Genomic DNA, 19,569 nt, shown 5'->3' on the forward strand with positions numbered 1-19,569 from the left:
GTGCTTGATAAAGTTTTGGTAACTTAAGTTTATGATGTGTCTGAAAAAGAAATTTTATAGTCAGTGTGTATTACCAGCTATTGTTTCTAGCAGCGTGACAAGGGATTTTAAAGCAAACACTATTCAAAAGGAAAGGATTGTTCATCGATTATTTGATAGATATTTGTTGGGGCGTACTGGGAGAGATAGGTTAATGGATCAGAAAACGAATTGAAGAGGTTGAAGTAGGCCCTACATGTAATGAAAATTAAATGAAGGTGGCCTGAACATGTAGTCGTGCACAGGATGATTGGTAGGCCAAGGAAGTTCTATTCTAAATTCCAAATGACAAGAAACACTTGACACAGTGACTTAAGGGAAAAATCGAAAAATTAGAAGAGCAGCATGAATGCAGGTAGGGGAACCCTGTAATATACAGAGAAGTTTGTATAGACATCAAATGGAACATTATTAGTTACCATCTCAGACCTTTTTTAAAAAACAAATTGTAGAATTATCGGCATTGAACTTCCATGCTGCATTTGTTTAGGCACTGCCAGCATTTATCTAGGCATTGCCACTGTCTGATGTGGATAATTCACCAGTTGCAAAGTGTTAAGTAATTTAGAGCTTCTATTCGGCATTGAAAACTGGGCTACCTCTCACACTGATAACGATTTGTAAATGTATGGGAAGATGTACAAGAAGCCTGCTTATGTAATAGAAATACCTCTCTGAAGTCCGCCTGCTTGGCTGGGGGTAACGTGCTCGCCTCCCACGCAAGTTCAATTCACAGCTGGATTGGAGATTTTTTTTCCACTCATGGACTGGGTGTTGTGTTGTTCTCATCATTAGTTCACCCTCATCACCGGTGCACATGTCGCCCAATGTGGCATCGAATGAAATAAGACTTGAACTTGGAAGCTGAACTTTCCCGAATAGGGCCCTCCCGGCCAACGATGCCATATGTTCATTTCATTTTTTACCTCTGAATTGCTGAAAAGAGAGTATGAATTTTGTTTGCAGGAGAGAGGATCACTTTCTACAAATAAGTACTGCCTTCCTAGCAGACATCATGAGCTACTGTCCAAACTGCTGTAAATGTAAGTAATTATGGTTCTCATATGCCAAACATACATTCTTCATGTGTGATTTATAGTTGCTAAAAAGTTTAACAACAGTTATTAATCTTTTTATTGATACCATGTCCATGTAAAAATTGTTCACAAAAAGAAGTTTATGTGTTGCAGTGTGCTTTTCTGTGTGTACTGTGGTAAGATGCTAACTCGGTTTCCATTTTGTTGAGTACATAGGCCTGCCCCCTGCATATTTTAGCCACCACTTTTATGTGTAGGGTTCACAGTTATGGCCCCTCAGGAGGTTATTTGTAAACAGGGGAGTGTCATAGGACCATTGCTATTCACAATATACATAAATGACCTTGTGGATGACATCGGAAGTTCACTGAGGCTTTTTGCAGATGATGCTGTGGTGTATCGAGAGGTTGTAACAATGGAAAATTGTACTGAAATGCAGGAGGATCTGCAGCGAATTGACGCATGGTGCAGGGAATGGCAATTGAATCTCAATGTAGACAAGTGTAATGTGCTGCGAATACACAGAAAGATAGATCCTTTATCATTTAGCTACAAAATAGCAGGTCAGCAACTGGAAGCAGTTAATACCATAAATTATCTGGGAGTACGCATTAGGAGTGATTTAAAATGGAATGATCATATAATGTTGATCGTCGGTAAAGCAGATGCCAGACTGAGATTCATTGGAAGAATCCTAAGGAAATGCAATCCGAAAACAAAGGAAGTAGGTTATAGTACACTTGTTCGCCCACTGCTTGAATACTGCTCAGCAATGTGGGATCCGTACCAGATAGGGTTGATAGAAGATATAGAGAAGATCCAACGGAGAGCAGCGCGCTTCGTTACAGGATCATTTAGTAATCGCGAAAGCGCCACGGAGATGATAGATAAACTCCAGTGTAAGACTCTGCAGGAGGGACGCTCAGTAGCTCGGTACGGGCTTTTGTCAAAGTTTCGAGAACATACCTTCTCCGAAGAGTCAAGCAGTATATTGCTCCCTCCTATGTATATCTCGCGAAGAGACCATGAGGATAAAATCAAAGAGATTAGAGCCCACACAGAGGCATACCGACAATCCTTCTTTCCACGAACAATACGAGACTGGAATAGAAGGGAGAACCGATAGAGGTATTCAAGGTACCCTCCGCCACACACCGTCAGGTGGCTTGCGGAGTATGGATGTAGATGTAGAAGAGATAAGGTGCTTGCCACAGCATACGGGGGCCACCAGTCTCGCCACTACGTGGCCCGCAAATCACAGCACGCAGTGCTGCATCACAGGCACTAATTTACATCTATATAGTCACATGCTGATGTGATACTGTGCACATATTCTTCCGCAGGCACGTACTTACGTCAGCACTTTGCCCACCGATAGCCAGTTATGTCCCGAACTCCGAGCAACTGGTAGCCACCTTGACTCTCCGTTATGGATACCACCAATTGCTGCTACTTCATTACCCACCAAGGTGCCGTGCTGCTTTTGCCCTGAGCAACACTTGATGCTGTGCTTCCAACAATTGCTCCGAGGGCACCATTTCACAGTATTTGTTATGAGTGCCAACATGCTCATTGCCTCTTGGGACCGTGTTATTACCTTTAAGCAGTCTTAAGAGCTCTCACCCTCAAAGGATCATGCTGTCACAGCACCTGCTGCTGTTTGGGAGACTGCCTACAGCCTTGGAGGACTGTGTCATTGTTAATCTTTTCTTCTACTCAATACATTGCTGTTCTCAAGTTTCATAGGCATAATTAATGAGGCTCTAATAAAGAGATGTTATTGTAAAGTGTGTCACTTCAGTGCATCTCGCTACTCTAGAGGAGAATAGGACACCTTCCATTGACTGTTATGTTTTAAATACAGTGACGAGCATTAAAACTGCAACATTGTGGAGATGGCAGGCAGCAAATACCACAATTAATCAAGCATACATGCTTGGGTATAAAAAGCATTAGCATTACAGCATAACTTCACAAAGTAAGTGGAAGTACCATTTTTATTATATATGTGGGATGTGCAATAAGTAATACAACACTTTTTTGTGGGCCAGTTCAGTTTAAAAAAATGCAGATTTTGTTATGGGACATCATGGAATATTCCCACTTGAGCCCCTATAGTTTCAAGAAGCTTCATTAGGTGGTGGCACTATACATAGCCTTCAAAATGGTGTCTATAATGGAGATGTGTTCCAGATAGAGAGCTGTCATTGTGTTTTTTTTGGTGGAAAATCAGAGCATTGCAGATATTCATAGGCATGTGCAGAAAGTCTATGGAGACCTTGCAGTGAACAAAAGCAAGATGAGTCATTGGGTGATGTGTCTGCCATCATCGCAATGAGGTCACACAAACCTGTTCTATTTCCCAAGTGCTGGTCGGCCGCACACAGCTGCAGTGTTGGAACGTGCGGACACTTTCATTTGAGGTGATCGAAGGGATCACAATCAAACACTTCGCTGCTCAGCCGGTAGTCCGTTTTAAGTGCTGAAACATTCATCTAACAGTGGGGTACCCGTTGGATTCCTCGCTGCCTAACAGTAGACCATAAAGAGCAATGAAGAATCATCTGTATGGAACTGGTAGCTACTTATGAAACTGATTGTGCCAATTTTTTTTAATGCCATCACAGATGAGGAAACATGGCTCCATCACTTCAAACAAGAAAAAAAAAATATGGAGTGGTACCACACCAACTCTCCTCCGAAGTAAAAGTTCACAGCCGCACACTCAGCCAGTAAAGTCATGGCGATGGTCTCGTGGGGTTTGGAGGGGTTATTCTGATGTGTTGGTAAATGTGCCAACACCTTGTAGATAGAGGAGGCCTAAATGCACGCTATTTACTGCAGACGGGCGTGAATTCTGGAACAGGATAAGTAGTGAATGGTAATAAGAAATGTATGCAGCTCCTCGAATACTTAACTTTTATATAGTCCTTTGGTACATCGCTCTTGATAATACAAATAAGACTATCTTCAGATACGGTTAATGGCGCCTTGCTAGGTCGTAGCCATGGACTTAGCTGAAGGCTATTCTAACTGTCTCTCGGCAAATGAGAGAAAGGCTTCGTAAGTGTAGTCGCTAGCAAAGTCGTCGTACAACTGGGGCGAGTGCTATTCCGTATCTCGAGACCTGCCTTGTGGTGGCGCTCGATCTGCGATCACACAGTGGCGACACGCGGGTCCAACATGTACTAAATGGACCGCGGCCGATTTAAGCTACCACCTAGCAAGTGTGGTGTCTGGCGGTGACACCACATATTCTGTGACACGTCCTCCCTCGAACAATTAACTCTGAAGTGAAACGTGCCAGGCTCAGTGAAATGGAGAAATTCACTACCACAAAAATGCAAATGAAATTCTTCTCCATGACAGTGCAAGGTGTCACACAAGTCTGTGTACATGAGAGGAGCTTATATAACTTGATTGGACTGTTCTTCCTGATCCAGCCTATAGCCCGGATCTCACAAATTCCAATTTCCATCTGTTGGCCCAATGAAGGTTGCACTCCACGGGAAGCAGTACAAGGACAATTGGGAGGTTATTGATGCAGCAAGAAGTTGGCTTCAACATCAACCAGCTGGAGTGATATGATGTAGCAGTAAGATGGCATATGGCCTTCGCATTGAACGGAGATTATGTTGAGAAACAAGGTTTTGTAACGAAAAGAATGGGGAGTAATAATGTGTATTTGAATCCTGAATAACACCAGAAAAAATGTGTTTTGAATGCTCCTCATACTTAATTTAGAAACAGTCTTTGAATTTTTTTTGTAAGATCATGTTATGCCTCGTGTGAGAAACAGAATGTCTGTCAGCACGTGTCAGAATTTGACAATTGTGGTGGAGGAGGAGGAAGAGGAGATCAGTGTTCAACATCCTGTCAACAGTGAGGTCATTAGAGAGGAAGCACAAACTCTGATTAGGGAAGGATGGAGAAGGAAAGTAGCCGTGCCCTTTCAAAGGAACCATCACGGCATTTGCCTCAAGCAATTTAGGAAAATCTCAGGAAACCTAAATCAGGATGACTGAACACAGGTTTGAACCATCATCCTCCCAAATGCAAGTCCAGTGTGCTTAAAACTGAGCAAACCCACATGGTTGTGGACACTGTTGTGCCACGTAAGACTGTATTTATGTTTCTGAAATATTGCTGTTAGTGGTGGCTGGGATACCACAATTGTCTTGTGTATATGTAATTGATGGGTTCATAAGGATCACACAATAACCATACAGGATTTCACATGAATACTGCCCAAGAGGACAGACACACTGTTCACTTGGCCACGCAGGATCCTACAGCAATTTCATGTACCTTGTGTCAAGAATTGGGCTCGTTTGCATTAGGTATCCGGGCACACTGACATTGGGGTGCCCTGCAGCAACACCAAACAAGTAGCAGACAAGACATCTATTCCAACAAATTTCGGTTCTGCATACAGCATCATGATGGACAGATCTATCTGTAGAGGCACTGAGGAGAACAGACATTACCAAATGGCACTAGTCATCATAATATGGGCCCAGTAGCTTTGGTGATGGTGTGGAGTGCCATGTACACAGCACAATCACGTCTGGTTTGCACAGGACAGCAGCTGTCACATTTATTATGTGCTAATGCCGGTGGCTGTACCCCATCTCAGAGTTTCCATGATGATACCGTTCAACACATTACAGAATGTAACATGAGACTGCATGCTCTGCTTGCTGTCTTGACTATTGCCCTGTCCAGCACATTCTCCAGGCTCTCAGCCATATCCAAGAGATTGGCAAGCCACCACTCACCAACTACTATGAGTGAAGAAGCAGCACGAAATGGTGTGCCTGTATCTGTCGCCCAAGCTCAGCTGGGTTAGAGCTGTTGTTGCCCCCTGGTGTGGGATCTTTTATGTGCTGAATTTTGCATCATGTGCACCCCTAAACAACCCATAAATATAATAAAATAACAAAACAATCATATATGACAAAACAACTCACCAGGTGCCAGCAGAATACACACACACAAAAGAAGGTTATAATTAGGCAAGCTTTCGGAGCCAGTGGCTCCTTCTTCAGGCTGAAGTGGTGAAGGGGAAGGAAGAGGGGTAAAGCAAAAGGACTGGAGAGGTCTAGGAAAAGGGGCAGACTTTGGTAAAGTCACCCAGAACTGCGGGACAGGGTAAAATTACCGCACGGGATGAGAAGGAAAGACTGGTTGTTAGAGACTGCATCCGACAAGATTTGAAAACCTGAGAGCTTAAAGGTGGAAGACAGGGTAATATGCAAGACAGAGACTACTGTTTAAACAACATGCATTAGTTACTAAGAGTGAAAATCTAAGAGCATTGTATGTAACAGAGGTGGGCAGTGAAAAATAGATGGGTAAGACAATAAAAGGTGTAGAAAAAAAGAAAGAAATAAAACAGAGTGAAAAAAAGAGTAGTTACTGTAAAGAAATTCTGATGTGGAAGAAATTAAAGTAAATTAAGACCAGGTGGGTGGCGAGAAACAAGGACGTGTTTTAGCGCTAGTTCCCAGGTGCGGAGTTCTGAGAAACTCGTGTCTGGGGAAGAATCCAAATGGTGCATATGACGAAACAGGCATTGTGGTCACAATTGCCATGCTGTAGAGCATGCTCTGCAACAGGATATTGTGTGTTGCCAGGTTTCACCCTCTGCCTAAGCTCATTCACTGTAATTGATAATTTGGTGATAGTCATGCCAATGTAAAAAGCTGAGCAGTGTTTACATAACAGCTGGTATATGCATTCTCCTACCACCACCTGTACCAGCCCTGTAACAGGCAAAACTTATACTATCAAAGAGAGAACCACCCGTGAAATGACACATCATATACCAACTGTTATGTAAGCACTGTTCGCTCTTTTACATCAACATGACTATCACCAAATTATCAATTAGGATGAATGGGCATAGGCATACAGGCAATATGCAGTATCCTGTTGCAGAGCATGCTTTGCAAGGTGACAATTGTGACCTCAGTGTCTTGTTTCACCACAAGTGCCATCTGGATTCTTCCCCGAACCACCAGTTTCTCAGAAGTCTGCAGGTGGGAACTACATCATGTCCTAGGCTCTTGCCACCCACCTTGCCTTAATTTACATTAATTTCTTGTGTCTCGGCATTTATTTACACTAACTACTCTTTTCTTCACTCCATTTTAGTTTTCTATATTTTTCATTGTCTTATCTGTCAGTTTTTCACCATCCCCCTCGCACCTCTATTATATACAATGCATTTAACTTTTCACACTTATTAACTCGTGCACGATGTTTAAACAGTAATCTCTTTCTTGCATATTACCCTCTCTTCCCCATTTAAGCTCTCAGGTTTTCAAATCTCATCCAATGCGGTCCCCAACAATCAGTCTTTCCTTTTCATCCTATGCAGTAAGTCTCCCTTACCCATGGTTGTGAGTGACTTTCTCAAAATCTACCCCTTTTCCTTTTACCTCTCCAGTCCTTTTGCTTCACCTCTCTTCCTTCCCCTGCAACCCTTCTGCCTGAAGGAGGAGCCACTAGCTCCGAGAGCTTGCCTAATTGTAACCTTCTTTCATGTGTGTGTTCTGCGCCACTTGGTAGGTAGAGTTTTTATCTAATAAATACAATAATGTATTTTTCCTGCCACACTTTATGTATACAACAAGTAAAATTTGAGTGACCAATTATTAAAACCAGCCAAGGTCACTGAAGGCATTTTTTTCAATACGGATATGATGAGACAAAGTAATGATCGACACAAACGTTTGTCTTTCTTTTCATAATTACATCCTTAATTGTTTAATAAATAAGTTCTATTGCTTTGTAAAATCTGATTCATAATTAACCTTTATTCAGGAAAAAAATAGTGATTTTTTTTAATATCACTTTTTTATATAAAAGTGTACCCCTTTTACATTATTAGATATTCTGCAGGAAGCAGATAAATGAAAATAAAATGCTGTATAATTACTTTTCTTTATTGCAATAAATTTATAATTTTACTTTTTTTTATATAAAATTGTACGTTTTTAAATTACCAGCAGGAAGCAGTTAAAATAAATTTATGTGTAATTAGTTTTCTTTATTGCAATAAAATAAATCATTTAAACATGAACTGGATGATAACGTATCAAGAAGAATATCAGATAACTGCTAGCTGTTTCACTAGCTCATATTATTGTTTTATAAAATTGTTTTTTCTGCATCACATTTTAGATGTCTTGTTTTAGAGACAGGTAGAGTAATTATATGAATGAATGGTGTCTGTTCTTTTGGACACATCTGAAATAACAGACACCATACATTGATATCATTGGTTCTAGATGGGCACGGATCCATTTCTGCAGTGTAGATGCAGAAATATGTCCGACCTCCTGCGGGAATCTCAGAGTAGTGAGCATGGAGGACACAGACACAGACTGCAGATCGGTGATGCTCGACGTGAATGGGGTTTGGCCATGAGGCGTGCCAAGATGTCTGCACAGATGCAATAATACTGCGTCCTGGATGGCGCAGTGGTTAACGCAGTTGCCCAGTTATCAGCAGAACCGGGGTTTAAATCGTGGTGCGGTACACATTTTCACTCACTGCCACTGTAATGTCCCGATGCAGCTGACATCAGTAATCCCTTCCATTTCCCTTTCTTTCTCCCCCCTCCACCTTCAGTTTACATATAAGAAAGAGTAATGTCTTCAATCAGTGCTTTATTTGAGCCAGCAATTTTCCTCGTTTACACACACTTTGGTGCTTCTGAACATCGTAATTGTTAAGATACCACACCTTTTATATGGACAGAATTTTTTGCCTTCTTTTTTATCCATAATAATTCTTTTGGTTTTAGCTAAGAGAAAATGCTATTGAAAAGGAGGCATCAATACATCAGCAGCCTGTGATTTTTCCTACTGATACAGTCACATTGTTGCATAATCTAACAACACAAGTTTCCAGACAAAAAGTGCTGTGACATGTTGCTTGTTCCTTAACGTGGTTGGTTACGAAATCAGTGCTCTGTAACAAGGACACATAGCCAGTTTTGAAGTCTTACAACTGATAGTGATGTACTTCTACTTTAAATTGATAATTTGAACCCATATTTGTAATTTTGTGACTTGGCTGGTTTTGTTCTCTTTAATAAAAGTGAACATGCTGCAGTTAAACTACTTTTCATCATTTGATTTAACTGTGCGGATGAATTTCACGTGATTTTATGTTCTGGGTTAGTAATTCATCAGTTTTTCTTTCCAAAAATGTTTGTGGTAAAATAGCATCAACTGAATATCAAATACAGGTATTGCACTAGATAGTGTGGTGGATAGTTGCAGTATCTTGTTTAGTGATATTTTACAATCTTTAATTGTTGCAGCAACTGCTTCACGTAATGGATACAAGACACCAAGTAGTATTGCAAAAGTAGCAGCAGGGACTCCAAAAATTTTGAAGCAGTCATTTAGTACAAGGTTTGAGAATTTCTCATCTTTGAGCACTTGGACTGTGAAGGGGCTGTCAATCTTGCCGTCAGATAGTACCGCCATCGAGTCAATCCCGTTCGCCCACCAGAATTCCAGTGAATGGTGCATGGTGCTTGCAAACCAGTCAGATGGACTTTACCTGAGCTTTTTGCTGAAAAAGTGCAAAAATGGAGAGTGTTTAAGAGCAATGCTGAAAGCTGATGAGATTATTCCTTGTGGTGGAAAACGAGAAGTCTTCCCAAGCAAATGGTACTCTTTGTCACAAGGAGGAAAAACACAACAGAATCTTGTGAGGAGGTTGGGTACATCAAAAAATGAAGATGAAGTAATATTGCAGTGTGAAATCCACATCCATTGCATTACGCAGGACAAGTTGCCTGTGGCAGGGAAAGTTGAGCCATACATACATATAGTAAAAGGCTTGGAGAGGATGTTTGACAGAGAAGAACTCACAGACTTTGAAGTGCATGCAAGAGGCACAGTTCTAAAGGCACACAGAGCTCTACTGTCTGTACAGAGCCCTTACTTTGCGGCCATGCTGCAACCACACACGAAGGAAGCAAAGGAGGGCCACGTGGAGGTCAAGGACGTGAGTCCGGAAGTGCTGAAGCAGGTTCTGCTATACATGTACAAGGGCGTGGCACCGGATCTTGAGGACATGCCGTGGGAGCTTTTAATTGCTGCTGATAAGTACCAGCTCCACCAGCTCAAGGGACAGTGTGAAAATCACATTGCCAGCTGTTTGAATGTGGACAATGCTGCAGAAACTGCTGCTAATGCTCAAGTTTTATCTTGTGACATCCTGTGGGGCCATGCAGTCCTTTACATTAAACAGAATCTTTGTAAAGTCATGTCCACTCAAGGTTGGCGTGACATAATAGCCTCACATCCGGAAGCTGTACAGTGTATCAGTGAGCTGGTGGCACAATAAAATGAGAGGTAAGTGCTCCTATTGTACAAGCCTTTGTTCAACTCCTCTTATATCATTTAGCATGTTAGTATGAAAATTTTCTCTAAAACTTTCTGGCACATTAAAACTATGCCAGACTAGACTCAAACATGGTGTCTTTGCCTTTTATGGATAAGTGCTCTGTCAATTGTGCTATTTAACATGACTCTTGATCTGCCCTCACAGTGTTACTTCTGTCAGTGCCTCGTCTCCTACCTTCCAAACTTGTTGTCGGAATACTGGTTTTAATCTGTCAGAAAGTTTCAGACCGGCACACACTCAACTGCAGTGTGAAAAGTCACCGTGGAAGAAGTTTCTCTATCATAAGCATTTCAGTAGAAAATGGAAAGTAACTTTTATATAGTGTGCTCTTACAGAGAACTCTGTGACTGTGAAATATAATTGTAAGCATTGTTATTGTTTAGCGTGAGTAATATATTTGTCCAAAGGCCATATTACAATGATACAGGTAAACTTGAGTTGTATATGAAGACATGTACTCATGTTAAATAATGAGGATTGGACAGAATTGTAACGTCTGCTGACGACACAAGCGTACAAACAAGGGTCCAAACTCAACCCTAGCAGACATGGCTCAGATGGTAGCTGATCAAGTGTACAAATGGTTCACAGTTAACAGTTTAAGTCCTAATCTTACAAAAACTTGTGTTATGCCATTTCAGACCATCAATAATGACCTGTTCGTACCATATATAGATGTCAATGTTCACCACTAACTGAAACATAGCGTATAAAAGTACCTGGAGTCCAGATGAATAACAACTTCAAATGGGTCACCACAAAGATAAACTAAACACAAAACTCAGTTTTTTTCAGTGTGTTATACATTTAGGGCACATCGAGAGTGTATACAGCAGGAGGGAGTAGTAAGGACATTGTGAAAATTAGATAAGTATGCCCCATAAAGAAATCTTTTTAAAGATCTTGGAATTCTTACACTCATCCCCAAATATGTTTACTCTTAATGGTTTTTGTTTCTGACAGGAAAAACTTGTTTCAGTCAAACTGTGATTCACACAGTCACAAAACAAGACAGAGATGTAATTCTGAAGTAGACTTCCCCTTTTTGTCTAGGGTTCAGAAATGATTCATCTAGGGGAGAGGGGGCACATTTCAACAAATTTCAGGTTGTGATTTTTTCCATATCAACCATAACTTTTGTTATGTTTAACATTATTAGCTATTGTTGTATGTTGGACAACTTTAAGTGCCCGGACAACTTTAAGTGCCCTTCACTTCTGTTTGCTTACAGCCCTTCCGCTTTTTCTGTTGTTGGTATAAGATTACAGCTGGACATTCAGTGCTTCATTCAGTGTTTGTGCTTTGTTCACACTCCAACAGGCAAAGAATCCGACTATGACATCCATGTTGTGTATTCAGTCTTTTGTAAAATTATGTGAATGAATAGCTCATCCATAATAGTGAAAAAAGTTCTGAGACATTTTCATTATTAAAACCTGTTGCTGCATGTAAGCTAGTGTGCTGTTGATAAAGGCTGAAAAACCCATGTCCTTGTGTATTCCAGCTGTTTTTATTACATCTCAATTGCGTTATTTTCTTGAGCCCAGTTATTTTGGATGCTGTTACGCAAGATGACAGAGTTGTTTGGAAGTCAGTCCATAATTCATGTTGTTGAGTCTCATAGTATAATTGTAAAGCTTAAATTGTTCATCTACAATGAAAACTTGTTGAGTTGTATGCTTTTAGGGATAATTTCGTGATTACCGTCATTGAGCTTAATATCCCCACATCATTATTTTTTAACCTGACAAATAAAGCAAAACAGTAAATTTGAAATAGTACAACCTATCTCTCACTGCCTTCATGACATTTTCAATATTTCCCTGATGTGTTTAGTTTAATAAAATAATTTTTCAAGGTTACCCCACATTACCAAAGCCTACAAGAAAACATTGTGCTTTGCACCTGTTGTTCCATAAATTAGTGTGTTGTTGCCAAAATCAATTATTCAATCAAAGATATGTTGACATCTGCTTCAAGTGCAGCCACTGTTACTTAATTTAGGAAAGGTGTTTCAAGTGGTTTACATTATGTTAGGTGCAGAAAATACTCATTAACTGGATGTCATGCTATGATAATAATGGAGAGGAAGACATAGTCAGCTATTTTCCTGTCATGGAATCTAATCATTTACCTGTTGGTAAATTAAACAGAGGTACCTGTAGTTAGAAACTGAAACTGTTCATAGGTGCCTCTTAGCCTCTTGTTAAAATGTACTGCCCAGTCCCCTTATCTAGTTCATAATTCTTGTCCAACATAATTAAAGCATTATTTAGATTCAGATGTTGTAAATTTCTTTTACCTACATGGTATAATCTTACCTCCCTCACAAAACCAGTTGATTTTCACTCTTCCAAATAATTGACTCATTTCATAAGCTTTGAGAGGAGTAAGATTTACAAATAATTATTTTTTACTTGTCTTGTTTTCTCAGTGTTGGCTCCAGTTGTCACATCTACGGTTTGATTCTTGACGCTGAAATTTTTGACTTTGTAGTCTCCAAACGACATGATAATGTTTAAAGATTTGCCTGTCTTTCTCTTGAATTTTTTCAATATCACACTTTCATAATAACATAGCCAATCACAACAGAGGCATTCCACTACTAACTCATTCTGCGGCACTAACAATATTCCAAAAGAGTTCAAAAAACAAAAAGAGTTTACAAACTTCCTTGACAAATGAAGATACACCAATTCATGTCATTATTTTACAAATCCCCCTCCCCATGAACCATGGACCTTGCCATTGGTGGGGAGGCTTGCGTGCCTCAGCGATACACATGGCCGTACCGTAGGTGCAACCACAACGGAGGGGTATCTGTTGAGAGGCCAGACAAACGTGTGGTTCCTGAAGAGGGGCAGCAGCCTTTTCAGTAGTTGCAGGGGCAACAGTCTGGATGATTGACTGATTGGCCTTGTAACACTAACCAAAACGGTCTTGCTGTGCTGGTACTGCGAACGGCTGAAAGCAAGAGGAAACTACAGCCGTAATTTTTCCCGAGGGCATGCAGCCTTACTGTATGGTTAAATGATGATGGCGTCTTCTTGGGTAAAATATTCCAGAGGTAAAGTAGTCCCCCATTTGGATCTCTGGGCAGGGACTACTCAAGAGGACATCATTATAAGGAAAAAGAAAACTGGCATTCTACGGATGGGAGTGTGGAATGTCAGATCCCTTAATCAGGCAGGTAGGTTAGAAAATTTAAAATGGGAAAAGTTAGATATAGTGGGAATTAGTGAAGTTTGGTAAAAAAAATAGGAGTGCAGGTAAGCTACTACAAACAGCATAGTGCATGCCTTATTTTGGCCAAAATAGACACGAAGCCCATGCCTACTACAGTAGTACAAGTTTATATGTCAACTAGCTTGCAGATGATGAAGAAATTGATGAAATGTACGATGAGGTAAAAGAAATTATTCAGGTAGTGAAGGGAGACGAAAATTTAATAGTCATGGGTGACTGGAATTTGAGTGTAGGAAAAGGGAGAGAAGGAAACATAGTAGGTGAATATGGATTGGGGCTAATAAATGAAAGAGGAAGCCCCCTGTTAGAGTTTTGCACAGAGCATAACTTAATCATAGCTAACACTTGGTTAAAAAATCATGAAAGAAGGTTATATACACGGAAGAATCCTGGAGATACTAGAAGGTATCAGCTATATTATATAATGGTAAGACAGAGATTTAGCAACCAGGTTTTAAATTGTAAGACATTTCCAGGGGCAGATGTGGACCGTGACCATAATCTATTGGTTATGAACTGTAGAGTAAAACTGAAGAAACTGCAAAAAGGTGGGAATTTAAGGAGATGGGACATGGATAAACTGACTAAACCAGAGGTTGTACAGAGTTTCAGGGACAGCATAAGGGAACAATTGACAGGAATGGGGGAAAGAAGAACAGTAGAAGAAGAATGGGTAGCCCTGAGGGATGAAGTAGTGAAGACAGCAGACGATCAAGTAGGTAAAAAGACGAGGGCTAGTAGAAATCCTTGGGTAACAGAAGAAATATTGAACTTAATTGGTGAAAGGAGAAAATTAAATGCAGTAAATGAGGCAGGCAAAAAAGAATACAAACATCTCAAAAATGAGATCGACAGGAAGTGTAAAACGGCTAAGCAGGGATGGCTAGAAAACAAATGTAAGGATTTAGAGGCTTATCTGACTAGGGGTAAGATAGAAACTGCCTACAGGAAAATTAAACAGACCTTTGGAGAAAAGAGAACCCCTTGTATGAATATCAAGAGCTCAGATGGAAACCCAGTTCTAAGCAAAGAAGGGAAAGCAGAAAGGTGGAAGGAGTATATAGAGGGTCTATACAAGGGCGATGTACTTGAGGACAATATTATGGAAATGGAAGAGGATGTAGAGGAAGATGAAATGGGAGATACGATACTGCGTGAAGAGTTTGACAGAGCACTGAAAGACCTGAGTCGAAACAAGGCCCCGGGAGTAGACAACATTCCATTAGAACTACTGACGGCCTTGGGAGAGCCAGTCCTGACAGAACTCTACCATCTGGTGAGCAAGATGTATGAGACAGGCGAAATACCCTCAGACTTCAAGAAGAATATAATAATTCCAATCCCAAAGAAAGCAGGTGTTGACAGATGTGAAAATTACCGAACTATCAGTTTAATAAGTTACAGCTGCAAAATACTAACACGAATTCTTTACAGATGAATGGAAAAACTGGTAGAAGTCGACCTTGGGGAAGATCAGTTTGGATTCCGTAGAAATATTGTAACACGTGAGGCAATACTGATCTTACGACTTATCTTAGAAGAAAGATTAAGGAAAGGCAAACCTATGTTTCTAGCACTTGTAGACTTAGAGAAAGCTTTTGACAATGTTGGCTGGAATACTCTCTATCAAATTCTAAAGGTGGCAAGGCTAAAATAAAGAGAGCAAAAGGCTATTTACAATTTGTATGGAAACCAGATGGCAGTTATAAGAGTCGAGGGGCATGAAAGAGAAGCAGTGGTTGGGAAGGGAGTAAGACAGGGTTGTAGCCTCTCCCCAATGTTATTCAATCTGTATATTGAGCAAGCAGTAAAGTAAACAAAAGAAAAATTGGGAGTAGGTATTAAATCCATGGAGAAGAAATAATAACTTTGAGGTTCGCCGATGACATTGTAATTCTGTCAGAGACAGCAAAGGACTTGGAAGAGCAGTTGAATGGAATGCACAGTGTGTTGAAAAGAGGATATAAGATGAACATCAACAAAAGCAAAACGAGTATAATGGAATGTAGTTGAATTAAGTCGGGTGATGCTGATGGAATTAGATTAGGAAATGAGACACTTAAAGTAGTAAAGGTGTTTTGCTATTTGGGGAGCAAGATAACTGATGATGGTCGAAGTAGAGAGGATATAAAATGTAGACTGGCAATGGCAAGGAAAGCGTTTCTGAAGAAGAAAAATTTGTTAACATTGAGTATAGACTAAAGTGTCAGGAAGTTGTTTCTGAAAGTATTTGTATGGAGTGTAGCCATGTATGGAAGTGAAACATGGACGATAAATAGTTAGGACAAGAAGAGAATAGAAGCTTTAGAAATGTGGTGCTACAGAAGAATGCTGAAGATTAGATGGGTAGATCACATAACTAATGATGAATTATTGAATAGAATTGTGGAGAAGAGAAATTTGTGGCACATCTTAGACAAAAAGAAAGGACCGGTTTGTAGGACATGTTCTGAGGCATCAAGGGATCACAAATTTAGCATTGGAGGGCAGCATGGAGGGTAAAAATCGTAGATGGAGACCAAGAGATGAATACACTAAGCAGATTCAGAAGGATGTAGGTTGCAGTAGGTACTGGGAAATGAAGAAGCTTGCACAGGATAGGGTAGCATGGAGAGTTGCAGCAAACCAGTCTCAGGACTGAAGACCAGTACAACAACAACGACATTTTATAAATCAATCCAGAAATTAATTTTATAAATAGTGTTACATTGTGGAATTAATAATATTACTTTTAAGTGTGCCAGATATTTCATAATTTCAAATATTTCCAAAAGAAGATTAATTTCAGCTGTACCTACAGAGTTAATATATATCAGTTGTAATAAAGTAATAAAATAATTTCTATGTATACATTTTAGCATGAAATATAATACATCGTATACAAAATCATATGAAATTGTTTTAGTTAAACAGCTGAGATAATAGTAACCTGTTTAAAAGCTAGAAGGTAATTTTGGTATCGATAACTTCTATTGAATAAAGTTAATAGTAGAGGAGGGTGTCCCTTTACAATATCCCCATCACAAAATTTGGAAACAGTGTGACGATATATTGTAACAGACTATAAAGTTTGCCAATCAATGTACAAAATGATGCCATAAGATGGAATCCAAATGTATAGAAGTAACTGATACGTAACATATTACAGAAAACGTAAGAAAAATATCTACTGTAGAAGTCATAATCTATACATTGGGATATGGCATTCAGATTTTCGGATGCGTGGAACATTCTGTCACGAGACAATCAATACGAAGTCAAAACTACAACATTGCAACACTAAACTATAGAAATAAATACAGAGACAAGTTAAAGTACTAGAATTACAAATTGTAAGTTTACATACATAAAACCACACCTTCAAAATCTTCAAAAGACAAGAGAAAAAATTCAAAGTGTAAGTGCATGATGAGTGAGCGGGCTCAAAAAACTCAAAATGACGGGTAGAGACCAGTAGAATATACTCAACCATGAGTAGGAATATAGCACAAAATCAATCGGCCACATAAACCAGAGTACTTAAGGATATGTTGAATCATGAAAGGACAAAATAATGAAAAAATGGTAGGGCGTAAGCTTAAATGTGGGGGCCAACCCATAAATCCACTCCACACTGAGCACAAACAAGCAAAAAATGTTTCGACACAACATAATGAATAAAGTTCAAAATCATATTAGTAAGTTCAATCACATGCAAAGAGTAATTGTGAGAAGCATCTACCCTCGATCAATAGTTGTACACTCTCCTTTGGAGTACACTCAGGCGATGACCAGGGGTACCCAAAACAAGAGTTAAGCATGAGTTTACCCACAACTCAAGTTCCAAGCAAATACAATATTGCAGTACTCAGGATAAATAAAGGCAAACAGTCATTATTAGCTTTGAATTATGACATAATCCAGTAGCTGGAGAACCACAATCAGTGTATGAAAGCAAACCTTGTTATATTGTCTGTACTAGTAAAAATCTTACACACTGTTTACTAATGTCCATACACAGTAACCTAAATGCATAAAGACCTAGAAGAATCATTTACAGTCAATAAAAAAAATAATAATAAAACTGGTTTCCAGTTACATAATGTACTGGGAAGTTAATCCCCCTACTTGAAAAAGCATACATTAAAACTGTCTTTGGTAGTCTTGGCTAACAATTTACAAATCTCAGTCACAACACTGATATAGTTAACAAATGCTTGAGTACATACCCAGCAGCTATAATCTCTTGTAAGTCGACTGGTCCAGCTGGGTACAGCCATACGGCAGTTTGGGGAGTAGATCGGCCCACATCTTTCAGTTTCGTTCCTAGAGTTATCATCACACTATCCAACAGATAGGTTATTTCCTGTCTAGCATTCGCATCAAATCCTGAAACATTGTTTTGTGTACTAAACATGCTGTTCAGTACCTTCTTGGCATATGCTCTTCCTATTCATTTTCCAAAAGCAATTATGCGGGATTTATGTCAGGTGAGATTAAAAAATGTCCACATATGAAACTTTGATAAACAGAGTTAAATGCAGTGAAAAAATGAACTAAAAAGGTGATGTACACAGATATACTAAGACACTACTCCCTAATTTTTGCAGTACAAATTAGATCATTGTACTCATTTAGCCTCACGGCATATATGTATCAAATTCTAAAGCGCAAATCTATTACAAAACTTAATTATATAGTGTATCACAGATTTTAACTCAGTCAAAAGATAAGACAGAACTTGAAAAAATAACATCATTTTACAGACTAAATTCATAACAAACAAAACACAGTTATAGAGTCTTATAAATCTACAAACATAGTGTTTATTTTCCTCTAGACTAGGTGTCAGTATGCATCCATATTCAAAGGTTACTTGACATTTTACGTACTTGCTTTGCTAACCAGTAGCTCCTCTTATCTTTACATGTGGAATGGTTATTTCCACAAAATTCTTACTATACTTACTCTTGTCTCTAAATTCTACAGATATCCCACAAACTGAGCTACCTGAATCAATTAGACAGTTCCCTTCCCACAGATCAATCTTAATCTTGATGTATGGACACCCAAAATCTGAATCCCATCTTAGACACTTCTCACAAAACATCACTTTTAATTTCATCAAATGCTACATCCACACTGTTTTTGCAGGGTTTTATCAGTTTTACTGGTATCATAGCATTCCTTTGGTTACTTATGTCGTCAGGTAAAGATTGAACACAACTAACATCACTTATTACAGAAGGAATGCAAAGTATATTACTGTCAAAATTACACTTCGTACTTAGATCTTCTTTCACTTCATTCCACCAATTTGAATACAAATTTTGAGTAACCACAGCTGACTTATTCCAGAATGGACACTCATCTATGTTATTATCAACCTGGTCCCAAACAAACTGCAAAAAGTTTTTACTCTCTAGTCTTACCGATACTCACCTTTACTGTTTGGATCATTATTCTGCATGACATTAATGAAAAACTACTATGACTGGACTGGTGTTGCATGTCTCTCATTTACATCACTTATCTGTATTCACAAAATACTCTGAAACTTCATTATTCTTAAACTCCACAAATACCTTATACTCATCTTCACATTCTTCCAAAATTGCTTCATCAACAATATCATTAACAACACAAGTCTCAGCTCCATTAACACCTCCACTCTTTTGCAATAAGATACCAGTCTCAGGCTGACTAACCTCAGTTATTTCAGAGCTCTCATTCATATCTACATCAAAAATACCACCTAGCTCAGATCCAATACAGTCATCACATCATACATCAATAAAACTGTTTTCTGACCAAGAGAAGAAATCATTGGTACACA

The 19,569-nt window shown here is 39.3% G+C and overlaps 1 protein-coding gene across 1 annotated transcript in view; it reads left to right on the top strand.

The window, feature by feature from the left end:
- Positions 1–10,294, top strand: part of LOC126424584 (speckle-type POZ protein-like) — a 56,725-nt gene extending 46,431 nt beyond the window's left edge. Inside the window, exons 2-4 of the mRNA XM_050087326.1 lie at positions 1,006–1,082; positions 9,412–10,234; positions 10,282–10,294. Coding sequence (XP_049943283.1) covers positions 1,006–1,082; positions 9,412–10,234; positions 10,282–10,294 — 913 coding nt within the window. The remainder of the gene's footprint in view (positions 1–1,005; positions 1,083–9,411; positions 10,235–10,281) is intronic.
- Positions 10,295–19,569: the final 9,275 nt, after the last annotated feature.

Source organism: Schistocerca serialis, chromosome 10, assembly GCF_023864345.2.
Source record: "Schistocerca serialis cubense isolate TAMUIC-IGC-003099 chromosome 10, iqSchSeri2.2, whole genome shotgun sequence".
Taxonomy (NCBI): Eukaryota; Metazoa; Arthropoda; class Insecta; order Orthoptera; family Acrididae; genus Schistocerca; species Schistocerca serialis.